General features: G+C 37.1%; 1 protein-coding gene across 6 annotated transcripts in view; it reads left to right on the forward strand.

The window, feature by feature from the left end:
* The window catches only part of LOC127807376 (DNA mismatch repair protein MLH1), an 87090-nt gene extending 65176 nt beyond the window's left edge, over window positions 1-21914 (forward strand). For all 6 annotated transcript variants that reach the window (XM_052345169.1, XM_052345170.1, XM_052345173.1 and 3 more), the window contains 7 exons: window positions 3444-3538; window positions 3632-3740; window positions 4022-4187; window positions 13979-14140; window positions 18317-18491; window positions 21249-21409; window positions 21626-21914. In XM_052345169.1, the coding sequence (XP_052201129.1) occupies window positions 3444-3538; window positions 3632-3740; window positions 4022-4187; window positions 13979-14140; window positions 18317-18491; window positions 21249-21409; window positions 21626-21670 (913 nt within the window). In that variant the 3' untranslated portion in view covers window positions 21671-21914. The remainder of the gene's footprint in view (window positions 1-3443; window positions 3539-3631; window positions 3741-4021; window positions 4188-13978; window positions 14141-18316; window positions 18492-21248; window positions 21410-21625) is intronic.
* Window positions 21915-26069: the final 4155 nt, after the last annotated feature.

Genomic DNA, 26069 nt, shown 5'->3' on the forward strand with positions numbered 1-26069 from the left:
TTAAGTAGTATAAGTCATCTCTTGCCCTAGCATTGCCAATCATCCTCTCCAAGGCTTGGTCCTGAAACAAGCAATAGGATGGAAAGAAAGTGACGTAACAGTTCATATCTTGAGTAATCTTATGGACTAATAATAAGTTACATTGTAAACTAGGGACATGTAGGACTGATTTCAACTTTAGTCCAAAAATACAAATAATCCCAAACCCCATAACAAGAGAAGTAGTTCCATCGGCCATAGAGATATCAATAGAGGTAGTACATGGTATATATTCTCTCATGTAAGAGGCTGAATTAGCCATATGATCGGATGCACCAGTGTCTACTATCCAAACATTCTTAGGAAGCCTTTTTGAAACTAAAGAGTAGGAAAAATTACCTTGAATTGTAGTAGATGCCTTAGGACGACTGGAGGATGCTATACCTTGGTTAAAGGAGCCTATACAAGGCTTGAATATGATCCTCAATCAGATTCAAATTGGTATTTTTCCCAGCTTCTGTTGGTACTACTGCCACATAAGCTGATCGTGCAGGCTCCTTGTTTCGTGGCTTCTAGTTGACTGGTTTGCCATGGAGTTTCCAGCAATTCTCCTTAGTATGGTAAGGCTTCTTGTCATGGTCACACCACTGTTTGTCCCTCCCTGGATTCTTTGGTAGAGATTCCTCCCGTGTAAATGTAACAAGAGCTAAGTTTTGGTTGGTCATAGCAACTTCATTTTGCTGATTTAACATTACCCTGCGTCTGCTCTCTTCCCTTCTTACTTCCAAAAAAGCCTCATTGAGGCAGGGCAAGGGCTTTGTCTCCAATATCCTCTCTCTAACTTCATCCAATTCTGGATTCAACCCATGGAGAAAATCAAACACCCTATCCTTTTCAATCATTTTATTGTATAGATCACGATCTTCTGAGCACTTCCAATTAACAGTGTAGAAAATATCCATCTCATTCCATTGCTCAATCAAAAGATTAAAATAATCAGTAACAGTAACAGTTAAAGTACCTTGGGGGGTTGTTTTGATGGCAAATCGGATCTCAAAACATTTGGATGAATTCTCCAGGTCCGAGTACATCTCTTGGACCGAATCCCACACCTCTTTTGCAATTTTATAAAATAGATAAGCCCTACCAATCTTAGGCTCCATTGAGTTTATTAGTCAGGCCATTATGGTGGAGTTTTCAGCCTCCCAAACACCATATGTGGTTGCTGTCGTTGATGGAGAAGGAATAGCCCCAATTAAGTAACCAGGTTTTCCTTTCCCTTTGATAACCAACATCACATATTGAGACCACTCCCTAAAGTTACTCCCATTTAGTTTATGGTAAGTGATTTGTAGTGGATGATGATCAATCGGACTATTGGAATAACTTGCTGCATAAGGAGGATGAGGAAGAACACTCGAAGAGCTTGTGGCCGATGCCTCAGTTAGAGTAGGATTCTGATGATGATCTACCATGTTCTCAACTGTAGCTAATGAACTACTGATTATAGAAAATTGGAACAAGGCTCTGATACCATGAAGCAAGTCTTAGAAAGATTAAAGACTTGAATAAATTAATGGAACTCACGAGAGGAGTTTATATACAATTTAGGATCCTATTCTTCCTCCTAGAAAATAGTTGAAGATTTAGAATATCTATCCCCTAAAAAATAGAAAAGCTATCGCTTAAAACTTAGGAATTAAATCCAACTTTACAACAAGATTTACACTATATAAATTTAATATTATATACTCTAATTTATCCATATCTACTAGACTCCTTCTTTAGCTGAAAGTCTTCTTGTCTTCAGCTCCTTAATTCCATCCAACAATATGCTCTTGGCACATAGAAGCCAGATTTGTGGGATGAGGAGTGGTACAACCCAAATTGCTCTAGGTCTCAAGTTGTATTGCCATTTTTGGCAATCTAGACCTTCAACTAGGTTTATGAAAGATTTAGGCTTTTATCATGATTTGTCATCAAAGATCCTCTTATTTTGTTAATACGAAAGCACTCTCACTTAGATAGGAGAGGGTTGAGCTTGTCGTTGGTGGTCGTAGGTCCATCGGACACGTCACTTGCCAATGACCTATTGCTTGTTAAGCTCACTTGTTGGCAGCCAAGTTGCATGTGGGCACATGGGCCTTACCTCCGGTAACCTGTTTTTTTCGACAATTTCTTCTAAAGCAAGCAAACCTCCTTGGGCGACTATTCTGCAATAGTTAGCAATTTTGTTTCCTTTTCAAAGATTTTCATGTTGTTCCTTGCTCCAACTTTTGTTTGACTTTTGCAATTCTTAATGTTCTTTTTTGTTGTTTTTTTTCATTAAAATAATATTAATTGTTATATCATTGAAGGACTCAATGGACACAACACCAAAATAGAGGACAAATGATTCCAAGATAATTTTAAAACATTAATAAAAGTATTAGTTTTTATTATAAAAAAACAAGATATATAATTGGATTAGTATAAATTTAATATCAACCCAAGTAAAAGTTCAAAACATACCATGACCCTAAATAGCGTAAAGACTAAGCCTACCCCTATAGACAACCTATTATACTAAGTTACGTACCCATCCTTGACCTCGTACTACGATTCTGGCAACTATTGTTTGTCACCTTTAGTAATTAGATAACAAATAACAGGGCTTTAGTTTTGAATCTCACAATTATTGCTTTATATTATTATTATTTTATGCTCTTAGCATATATTCTCAATTTGTTAATAAGCTTGTTTCATCTAGGAAGCCCTGCCTGTGGATTTAGTAATCACCCCAATACTTCTAGTGTTGAAAATATTCTGATCTTTTGTCATGAATTCCAGGGTTTGTCTTGGGGTGGTTATCAAGACTTGTGACCTTTATTTTCTGGATATTTGTTTATATTTCGTATTTTCTTATCTTCATTAGACATCCTTGTTCAAGGAAGACATGGGTAATCTTTGAAGGCTAGTGCTTTAGGGTTGTCTCTCTAGTAGTAGCAGTAATGTGAAAGCTTATAATAGGCAATTTTTTGTATTATGTACTAGTCTCTTTTGGAATTCCCTTTGGTAAATTTTGTGTCTATTGTACAATTGAACTTGCCTTCTAATATTTGATGGCTAAGCAGTTCTTCAAATGTATATGGTACGAAAACCTGGAATTGGTAGATTATGGAAGCATAAGATGATAAACTTCAAAAGTATCAAGAAAATTGCATTGTTACATGCAAACATTATCCTTCTTGAAAGATAATATTCTACACAGTACAAAAATACAATAATTGACAAGTAAAAGTATAGTGAATGCTCAAACTGAAATATCAGGCAGTATAGGCATTACATATATAGTTACAGGGCCATACATCACAGTATTATTATACTTACACCCATGCAAAAGTTATTTTCATTTAACGTTAACTCATTTTCCATTGTAGTTGCCTAGTTCCATTTTATAATTATATGGCAACATCTAACTGCAGGTCATCTATCCGACAAAGGAGGAATCCAAAGGAATCTTCAGATCTCACTAGCATTGAGGAACTTATTGATGACATTGAAAAAAATTGTCATTCTGGTTAGTTTTACCAAATTTGTTGTGTTGAGAATGAAAAGTCTTCTTAGAATTGGACAATTTTGTGAATTCTTCTGCTCATGCATGCCTCTGTAGTTCTACTGGACATTGTGAGACACTGCACATATATTGGGATGGCAGATGATGTGTTTGCTTTGCTTCAACATAATACTCAGTTGTATCTTGCCAATGTAGTGAACTTGAGGTAAAGATGCTGTTGTCTTGCTCTTAAAGTGAAAACAAACCTAAATTTATACTCTCTTATCAATGTTTCTTGAAAACAATGCTTCTTGAATTTTACTGTCACATAATTTTCTGCAAGATGGACCCACCAAATTGCAGTTTCCGAAGCTGTTTGCCTCGTTCAAAAATGGTTTTGGGAGCATTTATTCTGGATTTTTCACTTCTAAATGTTTCTTAGATGTGTGGTTGGTTGTTGCATTAGTTATTGATTCTCTCTTTTTCTTTGCTTTTATGCATTCTCAGCAAAGAGCTCATGTATCAGCAAGTCCTGCGTCGGTTTGCTCACTTTAATGCAATACAATTAAGCGACCCAGCTCCACTGCTGGAGTTGATTACGATGGCACTGAAAGAGGAGGATTTAGACCCTGAATGCAATGAGAAGGATGAGCTAAAAGAAAAGATTGCAGAAGTAATGAACTCTTAATCCAGTCAGATTTGTTCATAATTTTGCTTAATCATCTGTTATGCTTCTTGCTATTGAGTCTGGAAAATTTGCCGTCTGGGTTTGTATAGAGATAGTCATTACTATCTTGAGTAAATTAGGAAATCCAAGAATTATTTAGGAAGCTGTAGAATGTCCATGCACTATTTAAATCAAATAAATCAATAGTAATACCTTTTTAATGTTGTTGCTTTTATGAGAAGAGTTTTCTTAGCCAGAGAGGACAATTGAGCACTTAAGCGGAACCAACCATTCAAAACCCGTAAGAAACTCCTATTTCTTTCAACCTAATAACACAACTTTCTAAACTCTTACAAGATCTCATATTTCTTTCTAGCTTTGCAATCTTGATGCCAAGGTGTTGCACTCTTCCAGGACCTGAATCCCTCACAAATAAGGCAGTCCCATTGGACTTCAAAACTGGAAAGATAAGATGACAAACTTCTAAAGTCACCAGACTATAACAAAAGATGTCCACACTTTTCCTACATTATCATGATTTATTGCAAAATATCACCATAAGTGTTGTCTAACCCAAAGTTACCAGATTATCCCACTGTCTCCTCCATTTGATCTGGCTTGTTTGCTCATCTTTAAAAGTTTGTGTTTTTCCTTGAATATGCTATTTGCTCTGATGAAAAGAATCTGGGAAAGTTGAAAAGGTTGGTTAAATTAGTGGCTATGGCCTATAAGGATGTGGGTTTCTTGAAACATAGGAGTTAGTTTATAGTCTTGTAAGAAATAAGAATATAGCCATAGATTTCCTTATTTTCTTTGGACAAGTAAATGTCACTTGAAAAGAAGTGCCAATATTGGGTTGAACCATGCACCCTATAGATTTAATTAGCTCTTAAGTTAGATGATAAGACATCTCTATTGGCTCGTCCTACTTTATTTTAGTTTTGTGGTAGAGGTAAGTTGTCTTTGGAAATTATATTGGCTGGTGAAATTCTACCATCTTGTTTTTTATCTTGCATATTAGGTCCCGTGTCCAATAAGGAGAGGGCAAGTTTTGGTAGCAATCATAAGGTTGCTCCCTTTTTACTAGAGAAGGTCATGGGATCGAGTTGTGAAAACAGCCTCTAGGCTATGTTCTCTTTGTTGTTTCAGGCCGTTTTCAATTTTTCAGTTTTCTAAAACACTCAAAACGCATTTACTTACCCATTTTCAAAATGCATTTTCCAAAACACAAAAAAATTTATACACAAAACTCAAAACACTAGAATGTCGTTTTGGCTGTTTTAAGCCAAAACAAGCTCTTCAAGTCCAAAACACAGAAAACACTCTCCATCCTCACATCTAGGTTCAACTCTTCCTTCTCCTTTTTCTTCTCTTCTCTTCAAGGCTCGGCCGTCAACCACCCCCACCACTGCCATCATAGCCGCGAGCCGTTGTTGACCTCCATCTCTCTTCTTGTGGCGGTCGGTAGCGAGAGGCGAGGGGCAAGGTAGCAGCAAGAGGAGAGGTGGTAGCGAGAGGTGAGGTAGCGATGAGAGGCGAGGGGCAAGGTAGCAGCAAAAGGAGAGGCGATAGCAAGAGGTGAGGCGACGGTCAGAGGCAAGGCGACGGTGATGGCAAGAGGAAGGCGGCAAAGGGAAAAGGGCTGGAGAAGAAGAGATGGTGGTGACGGTGAGAGAAAGGTGGTGAACAGAAGAGGGCTGAAGAAGAAGAGGCAGCAACAAGAGGTAAGGCAACGACGATGGCGAGAGGAAGACGGCGAAGGGAAGAGGACTAGAGAAGAAGAGCAATGGGCGGCCAAGGAAGGGAAGAAGAGAAGAGAGAACAAGTGGGCGTGTTTCTTAGGGGGAGGGAGTGGGTTTCTTGGGCAGAGAGAGGATCAGAGAGGGAGAGAAAAGTGGGGGGAAAATTAATAATAATATGTATAATATATAATTTAATAAATGATATAATAATAATAATAATAATAGGTATGTATGTTAAATAATATATTTATAAAATATATATCTAATATATTATACATACATATATTATTATATCTAATCACAAACTTTTATCGGACCTGCTCACGAGCCTCTAATCAAGCCACCTCGCAAGCTAACGAGGCAATCTTTGCTGAGTTCAAGCTCGGCTTGTTTACAAATCAAACTTTAAAGTTTGGCTATTTTTTTGCCAAGTCAATTTATTTATTTATTCGTATTTTATTCTTGTAACGAGAAAAAATGTTGCAAGATTCACTAACTTTAAAATGTATATAACAACAACAACATATCCAGCCTTTATCTCACTATGTGGGGTCGGCTACATGAATTCTAGACTTCCATGTATTTCTGTCTTTTGTCATATCCTCATTTAGATCCATATATTTCATATCAAATTTTAATGTCTCTCCCAAAGTCTTCTTGGGTCTACCTCTACCTCTTTTTGTGACTAATTGTTCCATTTCATCAACTCTCCTCACAGGAGCGTCTCTTAGTCTCCTTCTCACATGACCAAACCATCTTAGTCTAGTCTCTCTCATCTTCTCCTCGATTGGCACTACTCCTACCTTATTACAAATAACTTCATTTCTAATTTTATCCTTTCTTGTATGCCCGCACATCCATCTTAACATTCTCATCTCCACTACACTCGTCTTTTGCTCATGCTGGTATTTGACTGCCCAACATTCTGAGCCATATAGCAAGACTGGTCTTATAGCTGTCCTATAAAATTTTCCTTTCAATTTTAATGGGATTTTACCATCACATAACACCCCCGATGCATTTCTCCATTTTAGCCAACCTGCCTTAATTCTATGTGCGACATCCTCGTGGATTTCTCCATCTTTTTGAATCACTGATCCCAAATATCGAAAATGGTCTTTTCTTTGTAAGATTTGGTCTTCTAATTTTATTATAGCATCATCCACTCTTGCATTTTTACTAAATTTGCATTCCATATATTCTGTTTTCTTTCTACTTAATTTAAATCCCTTAGATTCTAAATTGTTTCTCCACAACTCAAGCTTAGTGTTCACTCCTTCTTTTGTTTCATCCACCAACACTATGTCGTCTACAAATAGCATACACCATGGCACATCTGTCTGAATATCTTTAGTGAGTTCATCCATTTCTAGGGCAAATAAGTATGGACTTAGTGCAGAACCTTGATGCAGTCCTATTGTAGTTGTAAATGGTTCAGTATCCCCTCCGCATGTTCTGACCCTTGTCTCTATACCATGATACATGTCCTTAAGGGCTTGTATATAGGCTATTTTGACTAATTTCTTCTTTAAAACCCTCCATAATACTTCTCTAGGGACCCTATCATAGGCCTTTTCTAGATCTATAAACACCATATGTAGGTCCTTCTGATGATCTCGATACCTTTCCATTAGACGCCTCAGTAAATATATAGCTTCTATTGTTGACCTACCAGGCATGAAACCAAACTGATTTTCTGACACCTTTGTTTCCTTTCTGAGCCTCTGCTCTATTACTCTCTCCCAGAGTTTCATGGTATGACTCATTAACTTAATTCCTCTATAATTTTCACAGTTTTGAACATCTCCTTTGTTCTTGTATATAGGAACCAAAGTACTCTTCCTCCACTCATCTGGCATCTTTTTTTATTTAAGGATGGCGTTAAATAGTTGCGTTAGCCAGGAGATGCCCTCTTCTCCCATGCATTTCCATGCTTCTATTGGTATATTATCTGGTCCCATTGCCTTATGATTTCTCATCTTTTTTAAAGCTTGCCTTATTTCATTTGAACTTATGCATCGATAGAATGTGTAGCTCACATTCCCTTCGGAGTTACTAAGATGTCCCAACCTAACTCTTGTGTCACCACCATCATTGAATAATTTTGTGAAATACTCCTTCCATCTCTCCTTAATCGCTCCCTCATTTACTAAAACATTTTGATTGTCATCTTTTATGCATTTCACTTGATTTAAATCCCGTGTTTTTCTTTCTCTTACTTTAGCTAATTTATATATATCCCTTTCTCCATCTTTTGTATCAAGTCGTTTATATAGATTGTCATATGCTTTTGACCTTGCTTCACTAACAGCTCTTTTTGCTGCCTTTTTTGATTCTTTATAATTTTTTTGATTTTCTTCATTGTTGCATTGATATACTACCTTATAGCAAGTTTTCTTATTTTTAATTTTCAATTATACCTCTTCATTCCACCACCAAGACTCCTTAAGGTTAGAGGCTCTACCATTTGTCTCTCCAAGGACTACATTTGCCGTGCTTCTCAGAGCATTAGCCATTTCTTTTCACATTTGGTTTGTCTGTCTTTCTCCATTCCATTCCTTCTACCCCTTAATTTTTCTTTAAAGATTAGTTGTTTCTCCCCTTTTAAATTCCACCACCTGATTCTTGGATTTTGTTTTATATGATTTTTTCTCTTCCAATTTCTTACGTCTAGAAGTCTATGTTGAGTAGTCAAACACTCTCCCGGTATCACCTTACAATTCCTACAACATAACCGATCCTCTTGTCTCATGAGGAAGTAATCTATTTGGGTGCTTGAGGTGATATTTTTATATGTGATTAAGTGTTCGTCCCGTTTTTTGAACCTAGTATTGGTTATAATGAGCCCATATGCCATAGCAAAATCTAGGATAGATTTACCCTCATTATTAATTTCCCCGAATCCATACCCTCCGTGTACCTCTCTATATCCGTTTCCGTCTCTACCCACGTGCCCATTTAAGTCACCTCCTATAATCACTTTCTCTCCTCTTGGTATCATTTGTATGAGTCCCTCTAGGTCTTCCCAGAATTTTGCTTTTATCTCATCACCTAACCCCGCTTGTGGTGCATATGTACTAAAGATATTCATAGTCATTCTTCCTAGACTAATCTTCACCATAATAATCCTATCCCCCATTCTCTTTACATCCACTACCTCATCTATTAAGCTTTTATCCATAATAATCTCCATTCCATTTTTTGCTCGATCAGTTCCTGTGTACCATATTTTATATCCAGCTTCTGATAAAGTTTTTGCTTTTTTCCCTACCCATCTCGTCTCTTGAAGGCACATAATATTAATTTTTCTCCTAATCATCACATCCACCACTTCCATAGCTTTGCATGTTAATGTTCCTATGTTCCTATGTTCCTATATTTTTTAATAATATATTAATATTAAATAGTTCTAATTTACTGAATAATCAAATTTATTGAATAAAATGTCATTAAAAAATTATTCTCAAAATTTTAAACAGAATGCGTTTTCTAGTTTTCTGTTTTGAGAAACAGTTTTTCAGAATGACAAATAGAAGGCGTTTTTAGTTTTCTAAAAATAGATTATCAAAATATAAAATTGAAAATAAATTCAAAACTCAAAACTGAAAATTGAAATGTAAAGAGAACGGGCCCTAATATTTCGTATAGAAATGACTCTCTTAAAGTCGGAGCGTCATGCACTAGGGATGCCTTTTTTTTATAAGGTATTTACATGTGTTTCAAAAATATTCACAATGCATGAGACTCTAAATGTGTTTGTCTATTGTTAGTTTTGGGTGTTCCTCATGCCATTTCTTGCATTTTTTGACAACTGTCTGGACTGCCACTTCCACAATCAATTCAATCAACTTATTTGTGCTGATTAAGGGAAAACATACTTCTCAATGTTGAGGGTTTTTATTTTATTTTATTTTATGTTTTTATCGTAAATCATAATCCTAAAGTTTTTGGAGTATTGTAGTTATTACAAAATTTGTTTGGGACATACAATTTTTTTTTATTTATTTTTTTAATTTGTGTGGTTTCATTCTGCTTCATACACCTTATGCACACCATATTTTTAAAAGAGTATTTGAGGTCAAATGGTTGAATTCTGTATTCTCCTTGTAGTTCAATTAACATAATTTTTACAAGTGATGATGGTTAATGAAAATTTTGGTTAACTCTTAACAAAATTCTCTCTAAGAATTCATATTTTTGTGTGTGTGTGTGTGATTGTACAACAACATACCAACCCTTTATCCCTACTATGTGGGGCTGACTACATGAATTTTGGCTCTCTAAGCCATTTCTATCTATGGCCTTATCTTGTGTAAGGCCCTTATAATAATATCATACTTAAGTGTCTCCCACCAAGTTTTTCTTAGTCTTGTTTTATCTTACAAAACTTCCATTGGTCTTCTTTCCACATGACCATACTGTCCAATCCTTGGATTTGACAAGGGTTATTTCTGTGAATTTAGAAGTAAGAGGGAGAATTGAGAGGGATTTTGAGAGAGAAATGAGAGAATCAGGAAAGGAGAAAAATTGAATCTTCAATTCCATGCCTCCTTTCTCTTACATCCACCCTTTTATAAGGATCATCAACTACCCATCAGTTGCAGTAATTGACCCCAACAACCTTTGCTTCTAACTGTTTTGCAACAACAAGGCAACCCTAACCGTTCTAACCAATCTACAACAACCACCCCCCAATATACACAATTACCCATCCCTTAGCCCAGGGTCGTGACAAATCCCCCCCTTCTTGAACCACTTTTTGTTCCCAGGAAGTATCAAACCTGGCTAAGGATTGGCAGATCAACTGATACTAGCCTTTATTGCCTTATTTATCCCCTTTTCTTCCTTTCCCTTTTTCGCTTCTTCATGGGGTAGGTAGAGAGTAGTAGTGTTCGCAGCTGTTGAATGTTCTTCCTCTGTCTCAATTTTGTCTTTTAACTCGACAGCTTGAATTAAGTGTAGCTGAGCCTTCGAAATCTTTGTTTCTTCTTGGAGAACAACCTTTTGTCTACCTTATTTGTTTCCTTCTTCTAATCCTTCCATGTGAAGTAGAAGCCTCTGACATTGGTGGCTGGGACTGAATTTGTCTCCACATTTAAAGCATAACCCTAACTTCCTTCTCTGTTCCATAGCAGAAGATTTAGCTGTATTATAGTTAGGATAATCTTGGGAGTTCTCTTGTGTTCCTTCCGCTTGTTGACTGAATGAAGGTTGGGCTCTCGTTGAGAACGTGTACTTCTTGACAATCGTTCCCAATGCAAGATGTTGGAGGTTGGCTTTTTCTGTAGCATGCTTGACGGTAGCTGGTTGCATCATCTTCACTGTCGGCCTTAGCTTATCTTTCAAGCCACTGATAAAACTTAACACAAAGTAGGGTTCATCTAGGGTTGGGTAAGAAAGAGTTATCAATGATTTTAGTTCTTTAAACCTGATTAGGTAATCATCCACTGCACCTTCCTGTTTCAATTTGTTGAACTCTTCTACCACATCAGTCATTGCTCTTTCACCGAAGTGAGCACAAAATTCTTCTAAAAATTCCTGCTAACTCAATTCAGATCTTCTGCCGCTCCACCCCTAGAACCATGCATCTGCATCGTCATTAAGGTACACTGCAGCCAGATTTACCGTTTGACTCTCGACCACATGAAAATAGTGAAAGAACCTTTCACAGCGTCGGATCCACCAATGCGGCTTGCCCCCATCAAATGCTGGCATTTCCAACCTCGACATCAGTATATTAACCTGGCCCATATATCCCCCTCAGTTGGAAGCCCCTGTCATGAATTTTGGTCAATCTGCTGTTTCCACAAGATCTGAAGTATGGCTGCGACTCCCTGCTCTTGCCAAGATTAGAGCGGTGACTGTTCTCGGGGGAAAATCGATTGGCAAACTTAGATTGGGCAGCCTCGAAAACAAACACAGGACAATACTCAACTGCTGCCTGAACTTGGAAAACTCCTCCTTGAGGCTAGAAATGTCCCCTTGAATGCCAGTGATCTCCGTCTTCACGCTCTTTTCCACAAGATCTGAAGTATGGCTGCGACTCCCTGCTCTTGCCAAGATTAGAGCGGTGACTGTTCTTAGGGGAAAATCGATTGGCAAACTCGGATTGCGCAGCCTCGAAAACAAATGTAGGACAGTACTCAATTGCTGCCTGAACTTGGAAAACTACTCCTTGAGGCTAGAAATGTCCCCTTGAATGCCAATGATCTTTGCCTTCACGCTCTTCTCCACCGACATCAACATATCTTTTGTCTCCGCGTTCTCGGCCTTGCCTCAACTCACCTCCTCCTGTGTCTGATAGAGCTCGAGTTCCACCATCTCGAATCGACCCTCTAATTGCTCGAGTTTGGTGAAGGCTTGTCTCCATTGCATCCAAGCGAGCCTCCAATTGTTTCATTCTTGTTCTTTCGTCCATGCCTTCCTCAGTTGCTACTTCTAGTTGACCACGGACTTGGACTGAATGCCTTGTTCGGCCTAATTAACTCTGTTAACGAACCTAACTGCCACCTTTGAACCCAATTTCAATGCCAGAAATCTCGCTCCAGTTGCAACCGGGTCTGCCTGCACTACCTCGGATTTGAGTTCACTTCACGCATGTCTCTTCTGACCTGCTTCGCATTCAATTCCGACCCAAGATCATCGGAATTTGCTTGGGTGTTAAATGCAATTGACACCCACGAAGTGCTGGAAATTAATCGTACCAAGAATCGGTAGCCCGATCAATTTCCCAAATCTTCAATTTGTCAACTTCGCGCCTTCCTTACTTGTTGGGATCATAGTTGCGATCATTGTGATTCCACGATCGCCCAAGCCGGCACCTTCTTCTTACCCAATCACCAACCACTGGTTGGAATTCACTTGAATTCTTGAATCGTTCTTGATTCCGTTCGGATGCTTGCACTTGCCTATCTCACCGTAACCAATTGAACTCATCGGAGTTCTTGTATTTGTTAGAATCACCTGAAATCTCTGCTCTATCGATTCTGCCAAGAATCGTCGAAATCAACTGCTACAAATTGTAGGAATTACCGCCAAGGATATTTCCGTGAATTTAGAAGTAAGAGGAAGAATTGAGAGAGAGTTTGAGAGAGAAATGAGAGACTTGGGAAAGGAGAAAAATTGAATCTTCGATTCCATGCCTCCTTTCTCTTACATCCACCCTTTTATAGGGATCATCAACTACCCTTATGTTGCAGTAACTGACCCCAACTGCCCTGCAACAGCCCCATCAGCCTCCTAACAGCCATTGCTTCTAACTTTTTTACAACAATGAGGCAACCCTAACCGTTCTAACCAATCTACAACAACAACAACCCCCCAATTTACACAATTACCCATCCCATAGCCTAGGGTCGTGACACGTACCATTTTAATTTTGTCTTACACATTTTATCTTCTATAAGCACCACTCCACCTTATTATGAATGATGTCATTTCTAATTGTATCCTTTCTTATATGACCGCACATCCATCTTAGCATCCTCATCTCCATTATACTCATATTTTGCACATTTTGGTGCTCTACTACCCAACATTTTGTACCATACAACAATTTCCTTTTAGTTTTAATTGAATCTTACTACCACATAACACAATGGAGTTTTGTGCGAGTGTGGGTGAGTGTTTTTCCTCTTTTGGAGTTACTTTTTTCAAAAAGTGAAGTTAGTACTTAGTTGGTAGTCATACATACATCTTGCTTGCAGTTAAGAAATTCTTTCTTCCCTCATTTACATTTAAAAAATCACATAGATTTTTTAAGCATCACATTGTTAGTCATCTCACTGTCAGGACATGATCTGTTCTCCCCGTTATACCTTTTTATACTTGTGTGATAGACATTTTCAGGAGAAAGTCAAGCCAGAATGCTTTATACTTCTAACTCTCTTTCCTTCTGATGTTTTAGTTTCATCAATAATGTGATTCTCTTTTTTCATTGGCCTGCCACTAGTAACTTGATTTTTACCTAAAGTAAACTTTGTACGAAATGTTATAAGGTTGTCCTTTGATTGCCATTCCACTTTTTTACTAAAAGTACACTTTGATCTTCTCCAGATGAACACAGAGCTGCTCAAGACGAAAACTGAGATGCTAGAGGAATATTTCTGTATTTATGTTGATTCAGATGGTAACCTGTCTAGGCTTCCTGTGATTCTTGACCAGTATACACCTGATATGGACCGGCTCCCAGAATTTTTACTTTGTTTGGGCAATGATGTAAGTTTTGACATCTAATTTATACTAAATTTGTTTCTTCACTGTCTTTGTCTATAGCAATATGCTATCATTGGTGGGATATGCTTATTAATTATACATCACTTATATCCTCTATGACAATTTCATTTGCAAAAAATAGATGCAATGTACAATTAGGTTTTCTCTACATTTATATAGTCATTTAATTTAGTCTTATGCATTAAGTAACAAGATTCCCGATATTGGTATTATTGCGGCATCATCATTCAAGCCATTGGTGATGATATACTGTACTGATGGCATCTCTTGCGTTGTTATATTCTTTCAGCAGTCAATGGGGTATTTTTATCCTTACAAATTTCGTACTAAAGATGAGATGGAAATGATCCTGCTTTTTTGTGTTGATTTTCTCATAGAAACATGGTTTCAGGAAACTGGTTTCTGTTATAAAATCCTGGTATGTGACTGCTCTTTTTTTTTATTTTAAACTATGGAAAACTAGCACGGGAGGAGGGACTGTTGGAAGTTAAAGGTTACAGGCTCATCAATGTGATTGGGTGTTCACCAGATCATATTCAGAATGCTTTCCTGAGCTAAAGAAAGTTTTGGATCAATGATTTGAGAATTCAGAACCCTGTACAATGATAGACAAATACCCTGGTCTCTTTTGGAAGCTGGACATACAGGAAGCATATGATTATGTGCTGGTACCGCTTTCTTTATCTTTTGGAGAAGATAAGCTCAGTTCAGGCACAGCTGAGGAAGGGAGATAGGTTTTTGTATCTCCATTGTTAAGTTCTTGCGTCTTGGCAGTGGACTAGCTATAAGCCTTTTTGCCAACTCTAGAGATTTGATACTGGGTGACACATTATCCACTACTCTGTACCACCATCATGGAGGTTATGCTCCCATGATTGGAAGGATAGTGGGAGCCTTACAGAAGGCCTTTCAGGTTGGGGATAAAGGTAAGGCTATAATGGAGGACTTCTCTTCTTTTTTGCGGATGACACTTTTATTTTTGTGGGGATTATAGGGTATTGAAAGTAGGGGGTGTCAAAACAGGTAAATAGGTCGAGTTCGGGTCGGATCATTAGCAGGTCGTGATCTGTTAAAGCTTAACCTGAACCTGATCTGTAGCTTATTAGATTAAGAACCCTTAACTGGGCATGTTACCTAAACAAGTAAATAGGTTAACCTATTAAGTACTTGTTAAGGTTAATATGTATAAATCAGATTGACCCATTAACCTATTTAAGTTCCTATTTAAATTTAAATATTAATCAAAATATTAAAACTAAAAATAAAATAAAAGAACCCACAAATTACTAATTAAGTGATTAATTTTGTTTTGATTCCCCTGAACAATTCAAAATAGTTGAGACATAAACTAAGAACAATACATCCATCATCCATGATACAAATTGGAAAATACTCAAAATATTAAAATCTTGTGTGGAAAATGACTTGGCAGAAAGTGAAAGAATGGAAATTAAAAAAGTTGTTTAGAGTATTTTGAAAATTAATAGATATTTTAATTAATCAGTCACATAAGGGGTCAATTTCGATTCTGGATTTCATGTTGACCCAATTAAACCTACCTTGTGATCAGGTCGATTTTGTGATTTTTCGGGTTGACCTATTATCAACCCAAACCCAATAAGCACTTATAGGGTCGACCCAATAACTACCCAAACCTGTTAAGGGTCAACCCAAATCCATTAATTTCGTGTCAAGTTAGGGTCAGGTGATCAACTGAGTGCACAATCTTCTGGGCTTGGGTTGATGTGGGCTCTCCCATCAACTTAGTGCAAAATGGTTCCTTGCAATCCTATTTGGATCTTGCTAGTTTCCATGTGAGATAATCTAGGATATGGTGGTTGAAAGAACTGAGAACAAGTAGGTTACTTGGAGGAGATAATATTTATCCAAATTGGGCAGTTCAATTTTATGAAAGCCACTTTGTATAGTTCTCCAACTAGTCCTCTCTTCACTATCCATGTCTCACTAGCTTGGATGCTCCCTCCAAGATTTGATAGGATTTGATTAATTGACATTGGGTTGGGATTAGGATTTTCATTGCATATATGGTTCTTTGGAAGTGTTCAGGGACATTCACTCTCAAAGTGATAGTTCATGGAGGAAGGCAACTTTAGGGAACTTTGGGCTTGACTTGGTAAAGAGAAGTAGATTTGGAGACTCAGGTGAGGGGGAATATGCAATTACTTTTGAACTCAATCAATGCTAGAAATCAATAATTTTGTAATGCTTGTGGGTTGTGGATTGGATTGTGTTTGGTGAGATTAATGCATGCTAAAGGTTTTTTTAGAGGTCCCAACACTTTATTTTGTCAATATTTGTAAAGAAAGGAGTAAGACAATGAGGCAAATGAGGCATATTCCTCCACAAAGATGACACAAGAAATCTGGGAAGCCGCAAATGAGGCATATTCCGACATTGACAACACAATAGAGGTGTTGTCAAGTAGACTTTTCAATTACTCAATATCTTAGTCGTCTAACTAGATATTGATAACAATTCAACATGTTCAAAGTGACCTAAATAGACAGGCACTTCATAAAAAAAAATTAAAGGTGGACAAAGATCTATTAAAGACTTCGTTTGAAGATGTGAAGATTCAAGCTGGGCTATCCTAATATTTTCAGCCTAGCTTGAGGGGGGCGTGTAGAAAATCATGTGATTATAATTTTGTATTTAAATGTATAGTTAATTTTATCCCTAGGTTCCTTAACCGACACAGTTTTTTTCTTCCTTAACTGACTCCATATAGGCGGTTTCTATCTTGTAATCTATATATATGTATGTCCGATCAAATGAAAAGGTGAGAGAAGTTTTCTTGTCCAAAAACTACAAAAAGAATCATAAGTAAGATGCTTTATGCGGTGCACAAGCATATTCAAGCAAGAATTTGATGTTTCAAGCATAACTATTTATACATAGGGAAAGTTCCATGCAATATCCTTGAGGTTTAGGATAATTGCAAAAAGTATCCTTAACTATTGAGAAAATATGAGTACCATTGAGGTTTAATGTAATGTTGCTATTTCTCCCTTACAGTTAATAACCTCTGTTAGACATTAGAAAATGACCAAAATTCTCTTATCTTTAAACACCTTTTCCCTCCTTTTTCATTTACATTTCTCTCTCCTCTCAAATCCCTCGTCTGTTTCTTTCTATCTTCAAATGGCTGGCGATGGTAAGTCTCTCTCTGTCTCCTTTCTTCTTCTCGGGCTCTGTTGGAACCCAATCTGGGTTCAAACCCAGATTGGGTTCTTTTTCTTCTCCTTCTTGGGTTCCATCAAAACCCTTCTTCTTCTTCTTCTTTTTCTTTTTCTTGGGTTCTTTTTCTTTGTGTTATAGGTTTGATGAAACCCAGATTTGGGATTTGTCAAACCCTTTCTCTTTCTCTGTGTGTTGTTATTGTTGTTGTTGTTCTTCTTCTTCTTCTTCTTCTTCTTTGTCTGTCTTTCCCTATCTCTCTGATCACACTCTAGTGATGAACCATCTGGGTTCATCTCAATTTGCTGCAATGAACCTAGATGGGTTCACTGCACGCCAGACAGAACCCACTAGGAGACTGGAGAGAGAATGAAGGATAAATTTTCTTTTTCTTCTTCTTCTGTGTGTGTGTGTGTGTTCTTCCTCTTCTTCTTCTTCTTCTTCTCTCTCTCTCTCTGCTCATCACTTGGGTTCATCACACACTAGGGATGAACCATCTGGGTTCACCACACGCCAAACAAAACCCACTAGGAGACGAGAGAGAACGAAGGGTAAATTGGTCATTTTACCCCTTTATTTAACAGCAAGGATGGTTATTGCTGTTTCTCAAACATCAGGGTTTTTTTTGCAGTTACGTCAAACCTCAGGGGTGTTCCTTGTATTTTACCCTTATTTATAATGTGAATGTATCATACTTAACTAAAGCTTTCGTATCATTTGAATGAACTTAAAAGGCTGAAGAATCACATCTTCTTCTGTTGGTGCTTTTAGGTGAAACTTGTTTCCTATTTCTTACTAAATTGACTACTGCAAACTGTACTTTGGAAATTTTGGTTGTGGACATAAAATGACAACGATCAATAATGCATATAGCATCTGTTTACTCGAGCTCTAGTTCATCTTTCTTGCTGCTGTATCTACTTTATTGGTGCATATTTCAAGTTTTGCTCATATTTTTAGGTCGACTGGGAGGATGAGAAAAGTTGCTTACAATCAATTGCCGCTGCTCTTGGAAACTTCTATGCCATGCATCCACCTCTGCTACCAAACCCATCAGGTGATGGTTTGGAATTCTACAAGAGGAGAAAATCATCTGGCAGTCCACATGCAGAAGAAAATATCTCTAAAGATGCTGGTACGCTTTTCATTTCTGCAATCAGTTTACATTTTATAGTAGTTATCTGCTTAGTGAATTGGATAATTTGGTCCCCTAGCTTGTATTTCAACCTTGAAAAAATCTATGGAACTATGATCTTATGATCTAATTGTTGTGAGGATTACTTTTGTTGAGATAAAAGTTTACTGGATAATGTAACAATCAGTATTTATATCTTTTCTTATGCAATCATTTTGTTTATTTATTTTTCAGTTTGTTCCTTCAATTTTGTCCTTTACTTTTCTTTGTGGTCGTGCATGTGGGGCACTCTCCTTAACTTGGACATCACCAATGCTTTTTTCGTCTCTTTAGTAGAATTAGTGTATTGTGAAGCCACTGATTGCCTGTGGATCAACCTGCCTTGACATTTTACTGTATATAAGAAGTCCTTGGTAGTTGACAACTGACCTCTCCAGTTGACTGTCCCATGGTCCAACAATATAAGTTGCATTTCGTTACCAACAACTGACCTTTTGGGCCACAACTGATTCCTCAGTTGACTGTCCTCTTCCACAGTTGAGGTCCCTTGGTCTCTGGTTTGAACAGTCTATTTAGCATCCAACTCTTCCCTTCCAAAGTCGATCTTCAAAGTCCCCTGTTGGTCCAGAGTCAACTCCACAATGTTCATTCAAAGTTGACTGTCCTTCACACTACTCCTTCAATCAAGACCACAGTTGACTGCTGACACCTCTGATTGCCTTGTTAACATGGAGTAACTAATATGCTTTAATACATGTCTTCCAAAATGAAATGACATTCTTCTGAGCTCTGTTAAGACTTCTTCCCTTTCCCAAGGTCCCTCTTAACTTGCCTGCTTTGAAATGTTTAGTATGAATCATGCACGAGTATAATTCTCAGTAAGGAGACACTGAGGCATGCAATCACATAACAACACATAAACACACCCAGCATGGTGCCAGCCTTCATTCTCATCTTCCCCTGGGTGCACCCCTTTGTTTCAAGCCTATATACTCTTGGCGTACCTCAGCCCCTCACCCCAGGCTAGACTCTCACTGTACAAACATTACCAGGCCCAGGAGGAGTCACACACGTGGCCTTGAACCCCCCACACACAGAGCATGCTAAAAATTAGCCTTCACACTTGGCTTCTCTTTTTTTCCAATAGAATTTCTTCCCTTTTAGCCTTTCTTTTATCTCTCTTCCTCTCACTAGTTTATTTGGTTTCACAGTCCAAGAATGAAGTAAAAGGGCATGCAATGGCCTATTTATGGTGCTTCATAAGCAGGTGAAGTAGGCAGGTGTTTGGCAGCTTCTAGTACCACCAGCTAGCAGCTGGTTGATGAATCACCCATGCTTGTGCAATTTGGCAGCTGTTTCAGCTGAGCAAGCCCTCTCTAAAGTCTTCCAGAAGTCTCCCACGGTCCACCAAATGCTGCAGTCTTCTAGGTGTGATTATGTTAAACCAATCATGTTTAATTAACCGTAATCCCAAAATTCAGCAAATTCAGGTGATCTCCTTGGACCAATTTAAGTATTTATCAAAATCTTAACCAAAATGTACAAACTATGACAGTTTAAAAGCTGCTCAGAGTGGCCTACAATATATCCAAAAAAAGGTGCAAATACTCATTTAATTGACCCTCCAAATTAGCCTCCAGTTCATCGTCCAAGAGTAATCCTTCCGCAGATTTTATTGTCTGGTGCATGGTTGATCACTAGAGTACTGTGGTAGGATTATCGAAATTTTGATTGAATCACCGATTGTATAAAGATGAAACACTGATTGAATATGGATCAGAAACTACAAGTGTAATGAAATTAAACGAAAGAAAACAGGGTGTTCGAGAGGCCCGGAACTCTCCTTGATTTAATACTCAATTTCTGCCTATTTCTCTGTTCTCCTTTTCCTCCTATTTATAGGTTGTTGCTTTCCCTTTCCTGCCCTCTATAACCAAATCTGGTTATGCATGTGCTGGTTGTTATGCAAGCCAGCTATATTCCTATTCTACCCTTGGTGCACATGTTGGCTGTTATGCAAGCTCAGCTGTGTTACTATTATGCCCTTGGTTCTTGAAGCGTCTCTGATAGGTTCGCTGCACTGGAGGCCTATCATACTGTTGTCACCCTATTCCTTCAGTCAAAGCCTAAGTCAACTTTAGGTTGAATGATGCCATCTGCAGGCCATTCCTCCTTTAGCCAACCTCTTAAGTCAACTGTTGGTTGATTCTCAACCACTGCTTTATTGATTCGCCTTTTATCCTTGTCGTCTTAGGTCCAAGACCTGGGGGGTGTATGATTGTCCTAAGTTTTGTTATGTTGATTGATTGGGAGGTTAAGGAATTGGTTTATCTTTTTGCCTTTTTGGAGGAAAAATAACACTTAGTCAAAAACCTTGATTTCATTTTCTTATCATGCATATGCACTCGTGCCACATTTCGTGAAGAAACAGAGGCTTTTCTTTGCTGAAATCAACTTTTCCAGTAGTAATCTTCCTGATGAAAATGCAGCAGAAGGTGTAATTCAGAACACCCTTTATACAGGTATCTTAATGCTAATCATGCAGTGCGGCACGCATGCTATATATACATTTGTTAATCTTACTACATCTGCTTGCTTCTTGATGACTCCCTTTACTTGGTATGATGTTTCTTATCTGCTTGCTTCTTGCTGACTTTGCTAGGCATTTGCTTTCTTGCCATAGGATTTCCTTACCGATGTTCACATATTGATACGTTTTGAGTAGATTACTGAAATAATCTTTTACTTTTTCTCAAGAGGATCATGTAACGAATGACGGCATTGAGCACGAACTAGTTGCTGAAGCTGAGAATTCCTGGGCTCAGCGCGAATGGTCAATCCAACATGTCTTGTTTCCTTCCATGAGACTTTTCTTGAAGCCACCAACTTCATTGGCTGCAAATGGAACATTCGTCCAGGTATCACTTGATTCTGCTTGGACTGATACCAGATGAAAGTAAGGTGTCTTAGTGCCGTGCATTTCAAGTGATGTTATATTGATCCCCATCCGTTGTCTACTTTTTATTTGTCACCCATGAATTCTACACAAATTAGTGGTAAAATAATTATCAGGTACTACATCCAAAAGTAAGGTACACGGTGCATGCTTGTGATTGTGGGTTTCACTCTTATAGGTTGCTTCCCTGGAGAAACTTTACAAGATTTTTGAGAGATGCTAATGAGGAATAGTTGGACTTTGGCCTAACAACAGGGGAAGTTAGTTGTGTGATATTTCTTCTGAGAGCAGCCAGCATGCCTCAAGACCGTTGGGAGAAAACTTCTTGTTAATATACTAGTTTTTGGTTAAGATGTTGTACGGACCATGAAATATGTCTGTAATATAGGCCTTACTGCTGTGACATTAGTGGAAGTGCAACCACAATCAGTTTTAAATGACAATTAAACCCAATTTTTGCGTCTTCAGTTCTTTTTCAACACTACCACTATAGTTAGTTATGTTGGCCATGGGGCTCATTTGAAGAAATTAGGCTTTTGATTGACTCTGCTTTAGCACACAGTTATTGGATTCCAGCGAATTAACACCTTTCTTAATCCCTTATAATCCGGCCTCAAGCTTAGGTCTGTCCCCGCACTTTGATGAAGGAAGACTTGTGGTCCAAATTATTTGATGGGACTGACTTTTAACTCATCCTCTATTCTATTTTATTATTTGTTAAATGGGTTGGTCACGCATGGACGGATGTACCTTAGTAGAAGCTGGCATTCATTAACCTGTTTATATGTACTAGAATAATGATTTTTTAATTGCACGTAGGGGGGATTATTAGTAAAAACGATAGGAAAGCAACTTAGGGGTTGTAGAACTACAACCCTAATGCCTAATGCCTAATGCCTATTCATTCATCCGTTATTCCTCTAGTCAAAGGTTAGGCCTTTTTATCACTACCAAACAAAACAAGCAGGTCCATTCATTAACCCATAAATCACAACTATCTATATGCTAAATTGACCCCCCACCCGTTATTTCTGTTTTCTATAGCAGATAAAGCTTAGATTGCACCGACAATGGGACGCCGACACTACACAGAACACCATTAATTTTTTTTTTTAAAAAAAATAGAGTAATTCATAAATTTAAGTTTCACTCTATTTTACAAATAATTAAAATAGTTATAAAAGAATTAATCATTAAATCTGCACGATAATATAAAATATAAATTATTCATCAAATTTCAAACATGAAATTGTAAAATTGTAAAATCATACATCATTATTATTTGAAAATAACAAAAATTCAAATTAAGTCTCATCACGGGATGGATTTGAAAATTGTAATATTTCTGCATTATTTACGGTCACATGGGCATCTCCAAAGACATCCCACATCTTGCTTTCATCTTTCATATATTGAGGAGATTTTGTTGATAAGAGACGAATTTTAGTTTAAATAAAAATTAACGTTGCGTTTTCTTTGTATTTTAATTTTTAATTTTGAATTTAAATTTATTTTTAATTTTTTATTTTAATAATTTACTTTTAGAAAACTAAAAACGTGTTCTATTTGTCATTCTAAAAAATTATTTATCAAAACAGAAAATTAAAAAATACGTTCTGTTTAAAATTTTTAGAATCTAATTTTTAATAATATTTAATTCAATGAATTTGATTATTTAATAAATTATAACTATTTAATTGAGAGTTTACAAATTCTCAAATAAATACTTGTATGTTAATCTTTTGCTTCTTTATTTATTGATTCGGTTGCTATTACTATTTTGTTTTCCAATTCTCGTTTATATATATGCAATTCTTCCTTTATACGTATATAAATGAAAAGAAAATTATAAAAGAAGCCAAAATACATTGTATAGACATTTAAATATATTCTATAAAGCTTTTCGAGAAAGCTAGGTTTGAAGAAAAAGTTGTTAGGCACTTTGTTAGCAATTTGGCGTATGAGAAAAATTCGAGACGGTAAAAATACAATTATTATTCGGCTTGACATATTTTAAATACAGTCAAAACATTTGCCATATAAAAAATATTCAAGATATAATTAATTCGTGTTTAATACATTTTAATTAGATAAATTCGATAATAAAAATTCAACATATTATATATAAATAATGCTCTAAATATATATTTTAATTCACATATAAAAAATATATGTATATAATATATTTACAAATATAATTTTATAAATATATTATTTTATAATTAAACAATATATGTATATATTAGATATATAAATATATATATATAATAACTAACCTCATAAACTCTCCCCTTCCCCAATAAACCCTCTTCCTCTCTCTCATTTTCCCTTGCTGTGCTCACAACCCGCATGTTACTATTCTCTCCAGTAAGCAACCCATCTTCATCTCTCTTTCCCTTCCCTTGCCACTAGTAAGGGCAAAAACACCGTCACTGGCGAAGAGTTAGCGCTGTTGCTACGAAGCGGAAAGACAATGGCAGAAGGTGATGTCGAAGAACGACGATTGTTGGCGCAACCATGGTGAAGACGAAGAGGCAACCTATGGCAAAAATGAATCAAAGTCGCATGGGACCGTTTGACAATAGCCGCGAGAGATAGGTCGAGGAAGGCCTGACAATGGTGATGGCCAACGACAATCGTGATGGAAGACAACAAGAGCAGCGATGGCTGCTACGACGGGTTGGCGAAGGCCGTGGGCCAAGCGAGCGACAAGCGTGGTTGACGAGGAAAGTAGCAACATTTTTTATGTTTTGGCTATTTTAGCTTAAAACAACCAAAACAACATTTGTTGTCTTGGGTTTCCTTTACAAATTTTTTTCTTGTTTTGAAAAATGCATTTTTGAAAATAGTAAAGTAAACACGTTTTCAATGTTTTATAAAACTGAAAACAGAAAATGGTTTAAAAACGACAAAGAGAACGCAATCTAAATTTTCTACTCATTGGGGTATAATTTTGTTTCTCTACTAATTGTATAAATAAATAAACACTGTAGTTTCTGTAACACCCCACTCTCCTAGAGCGTTTGATAACATAAGATTTAGGGAATATATTTTTTTTCAACAAAAACTCAACACATAAATCGTTCTCCGACAATTCTGTTACACCTTTTCAGTATATCAACTCAGAATCATTAATAGACTAAGACAGGTAAATCATCTCAAATGCGGAAGATAGATCGAAATCTCAAATAGTATATAATTGAAACCATCTTATTCATAACTTTAAAGTCAAACCTTCATTTTATATGACGTTATCAAAATACACAATATAATTGAAAACGACATACTATAAACTATCTACTAATCACCGTCACTCCTCAACAATCCCTTTTTCTTAAACATCTAAGATCTGAGACACTCCCTACGATCAATTCGATTACTTAAAACTGAAATAGTGTATCCTATAGCCCCACTTTTTCGAAAATTCCACTTATACCTTCATAAAATTCATTTACATCTCAAGAATTTCTCAAGTATTACATTCTCCCCTCCTTAATAAATTTCATCCTCGAAATTTTGCTCTCGATAAATTAAATCACTACTATTGATAATGACTCCCAATGGAAATGTCTTAAACATATCATTCCTAATCCTTAACGATTATTTTAACTCACACCTTTACACGATCTATGCTTACCAGACATTTTTTTTTTTTTTACTAGAACTTCTGTTGTAGCTTTTCACAAGTGGTTACACATATCCCAAAATGATTTATATCACTTGATATCATTTCTAATTATGTCATCAAGAGATCCTTAAAAGTCCTCGACACATTTTATCTAACTCCTAATTTTCCCAACTCACTCCTATGTTAATGCATATGGCATGATCACAAAAGTTGTCAATATTTAATTGAACTAACTCGACGTACCTTTCTCTATTGTCGGGTAAATCTCTTCGTATTCCTTTGATAGGTAGAAAACTCGTCCGATGTGAGGTTTTTGTGCCCCATTCGCTTTTCCTAGTTGCTCCACTTTCTACCTTTTTAGACATTCGCTTGCGTAATGACCAAGTTGATGGCACATGAAATATGTGATCCCTATTCGATTCTCGGTCGGAGGTGCCTCCTTATTCCTAGGGCAGTCCTTTTTCTTGTGTCTGTTTTTGCTAGCACGCAAAACAACGAACATGTCATAGGAAACATTGTCTCCCTGGGTATACCTTTGTCACATCGGGGACACGACTCACTGTCTTTGGAATTCTTTCCTCCTGATTTATGCTCCACGCCTTTCGAATCTTTCTTCTTATCGTCCGATCTAATCAATCCTACACGTAGTAGATTAGTCTCAGTGGTTATACCTTTATCCAGCACCTCGTTGTAAGTGTCCATCATACATGAGCTGAGAGCTTGCTGCAATCCCACTTTTAGTCCACCCACAAATTTCTGCGCCTTCTGCCACTCATCGACTTCATACATAGGCACGTGCCTGATCAATTGAGTAAACTTGACATCCTATTGAGTCACTGACATCTCGTTAATCTGCCTTAATTTCATGAATTCCTAAGTCTTTTCTTCCCTCCAATTTTGAGGAAAATACTTTGCGTCAAACACTTCCTTGAACCTTGACCAAGTTATAGGTTTATCTTACCTAAGCCTCGGATCCCGATTTGAGTGCTTGGGT

The sequence above is a fragment of the Diospyros lotus genome, chromosome 8 (genome assembly GCF_014633365.1).
Source record: "Diospyros lotus cultivar Yz01 chromosome 8, ASM1463336v1, whole genome shotgun sequence".
NCBI classification, from domain to species: Eukaryota; Viridiplantae; Streptophyta; class Magnoliopsida; order Ericales; family Ebenaceae; genus Diospyros; species Diospyros lotus.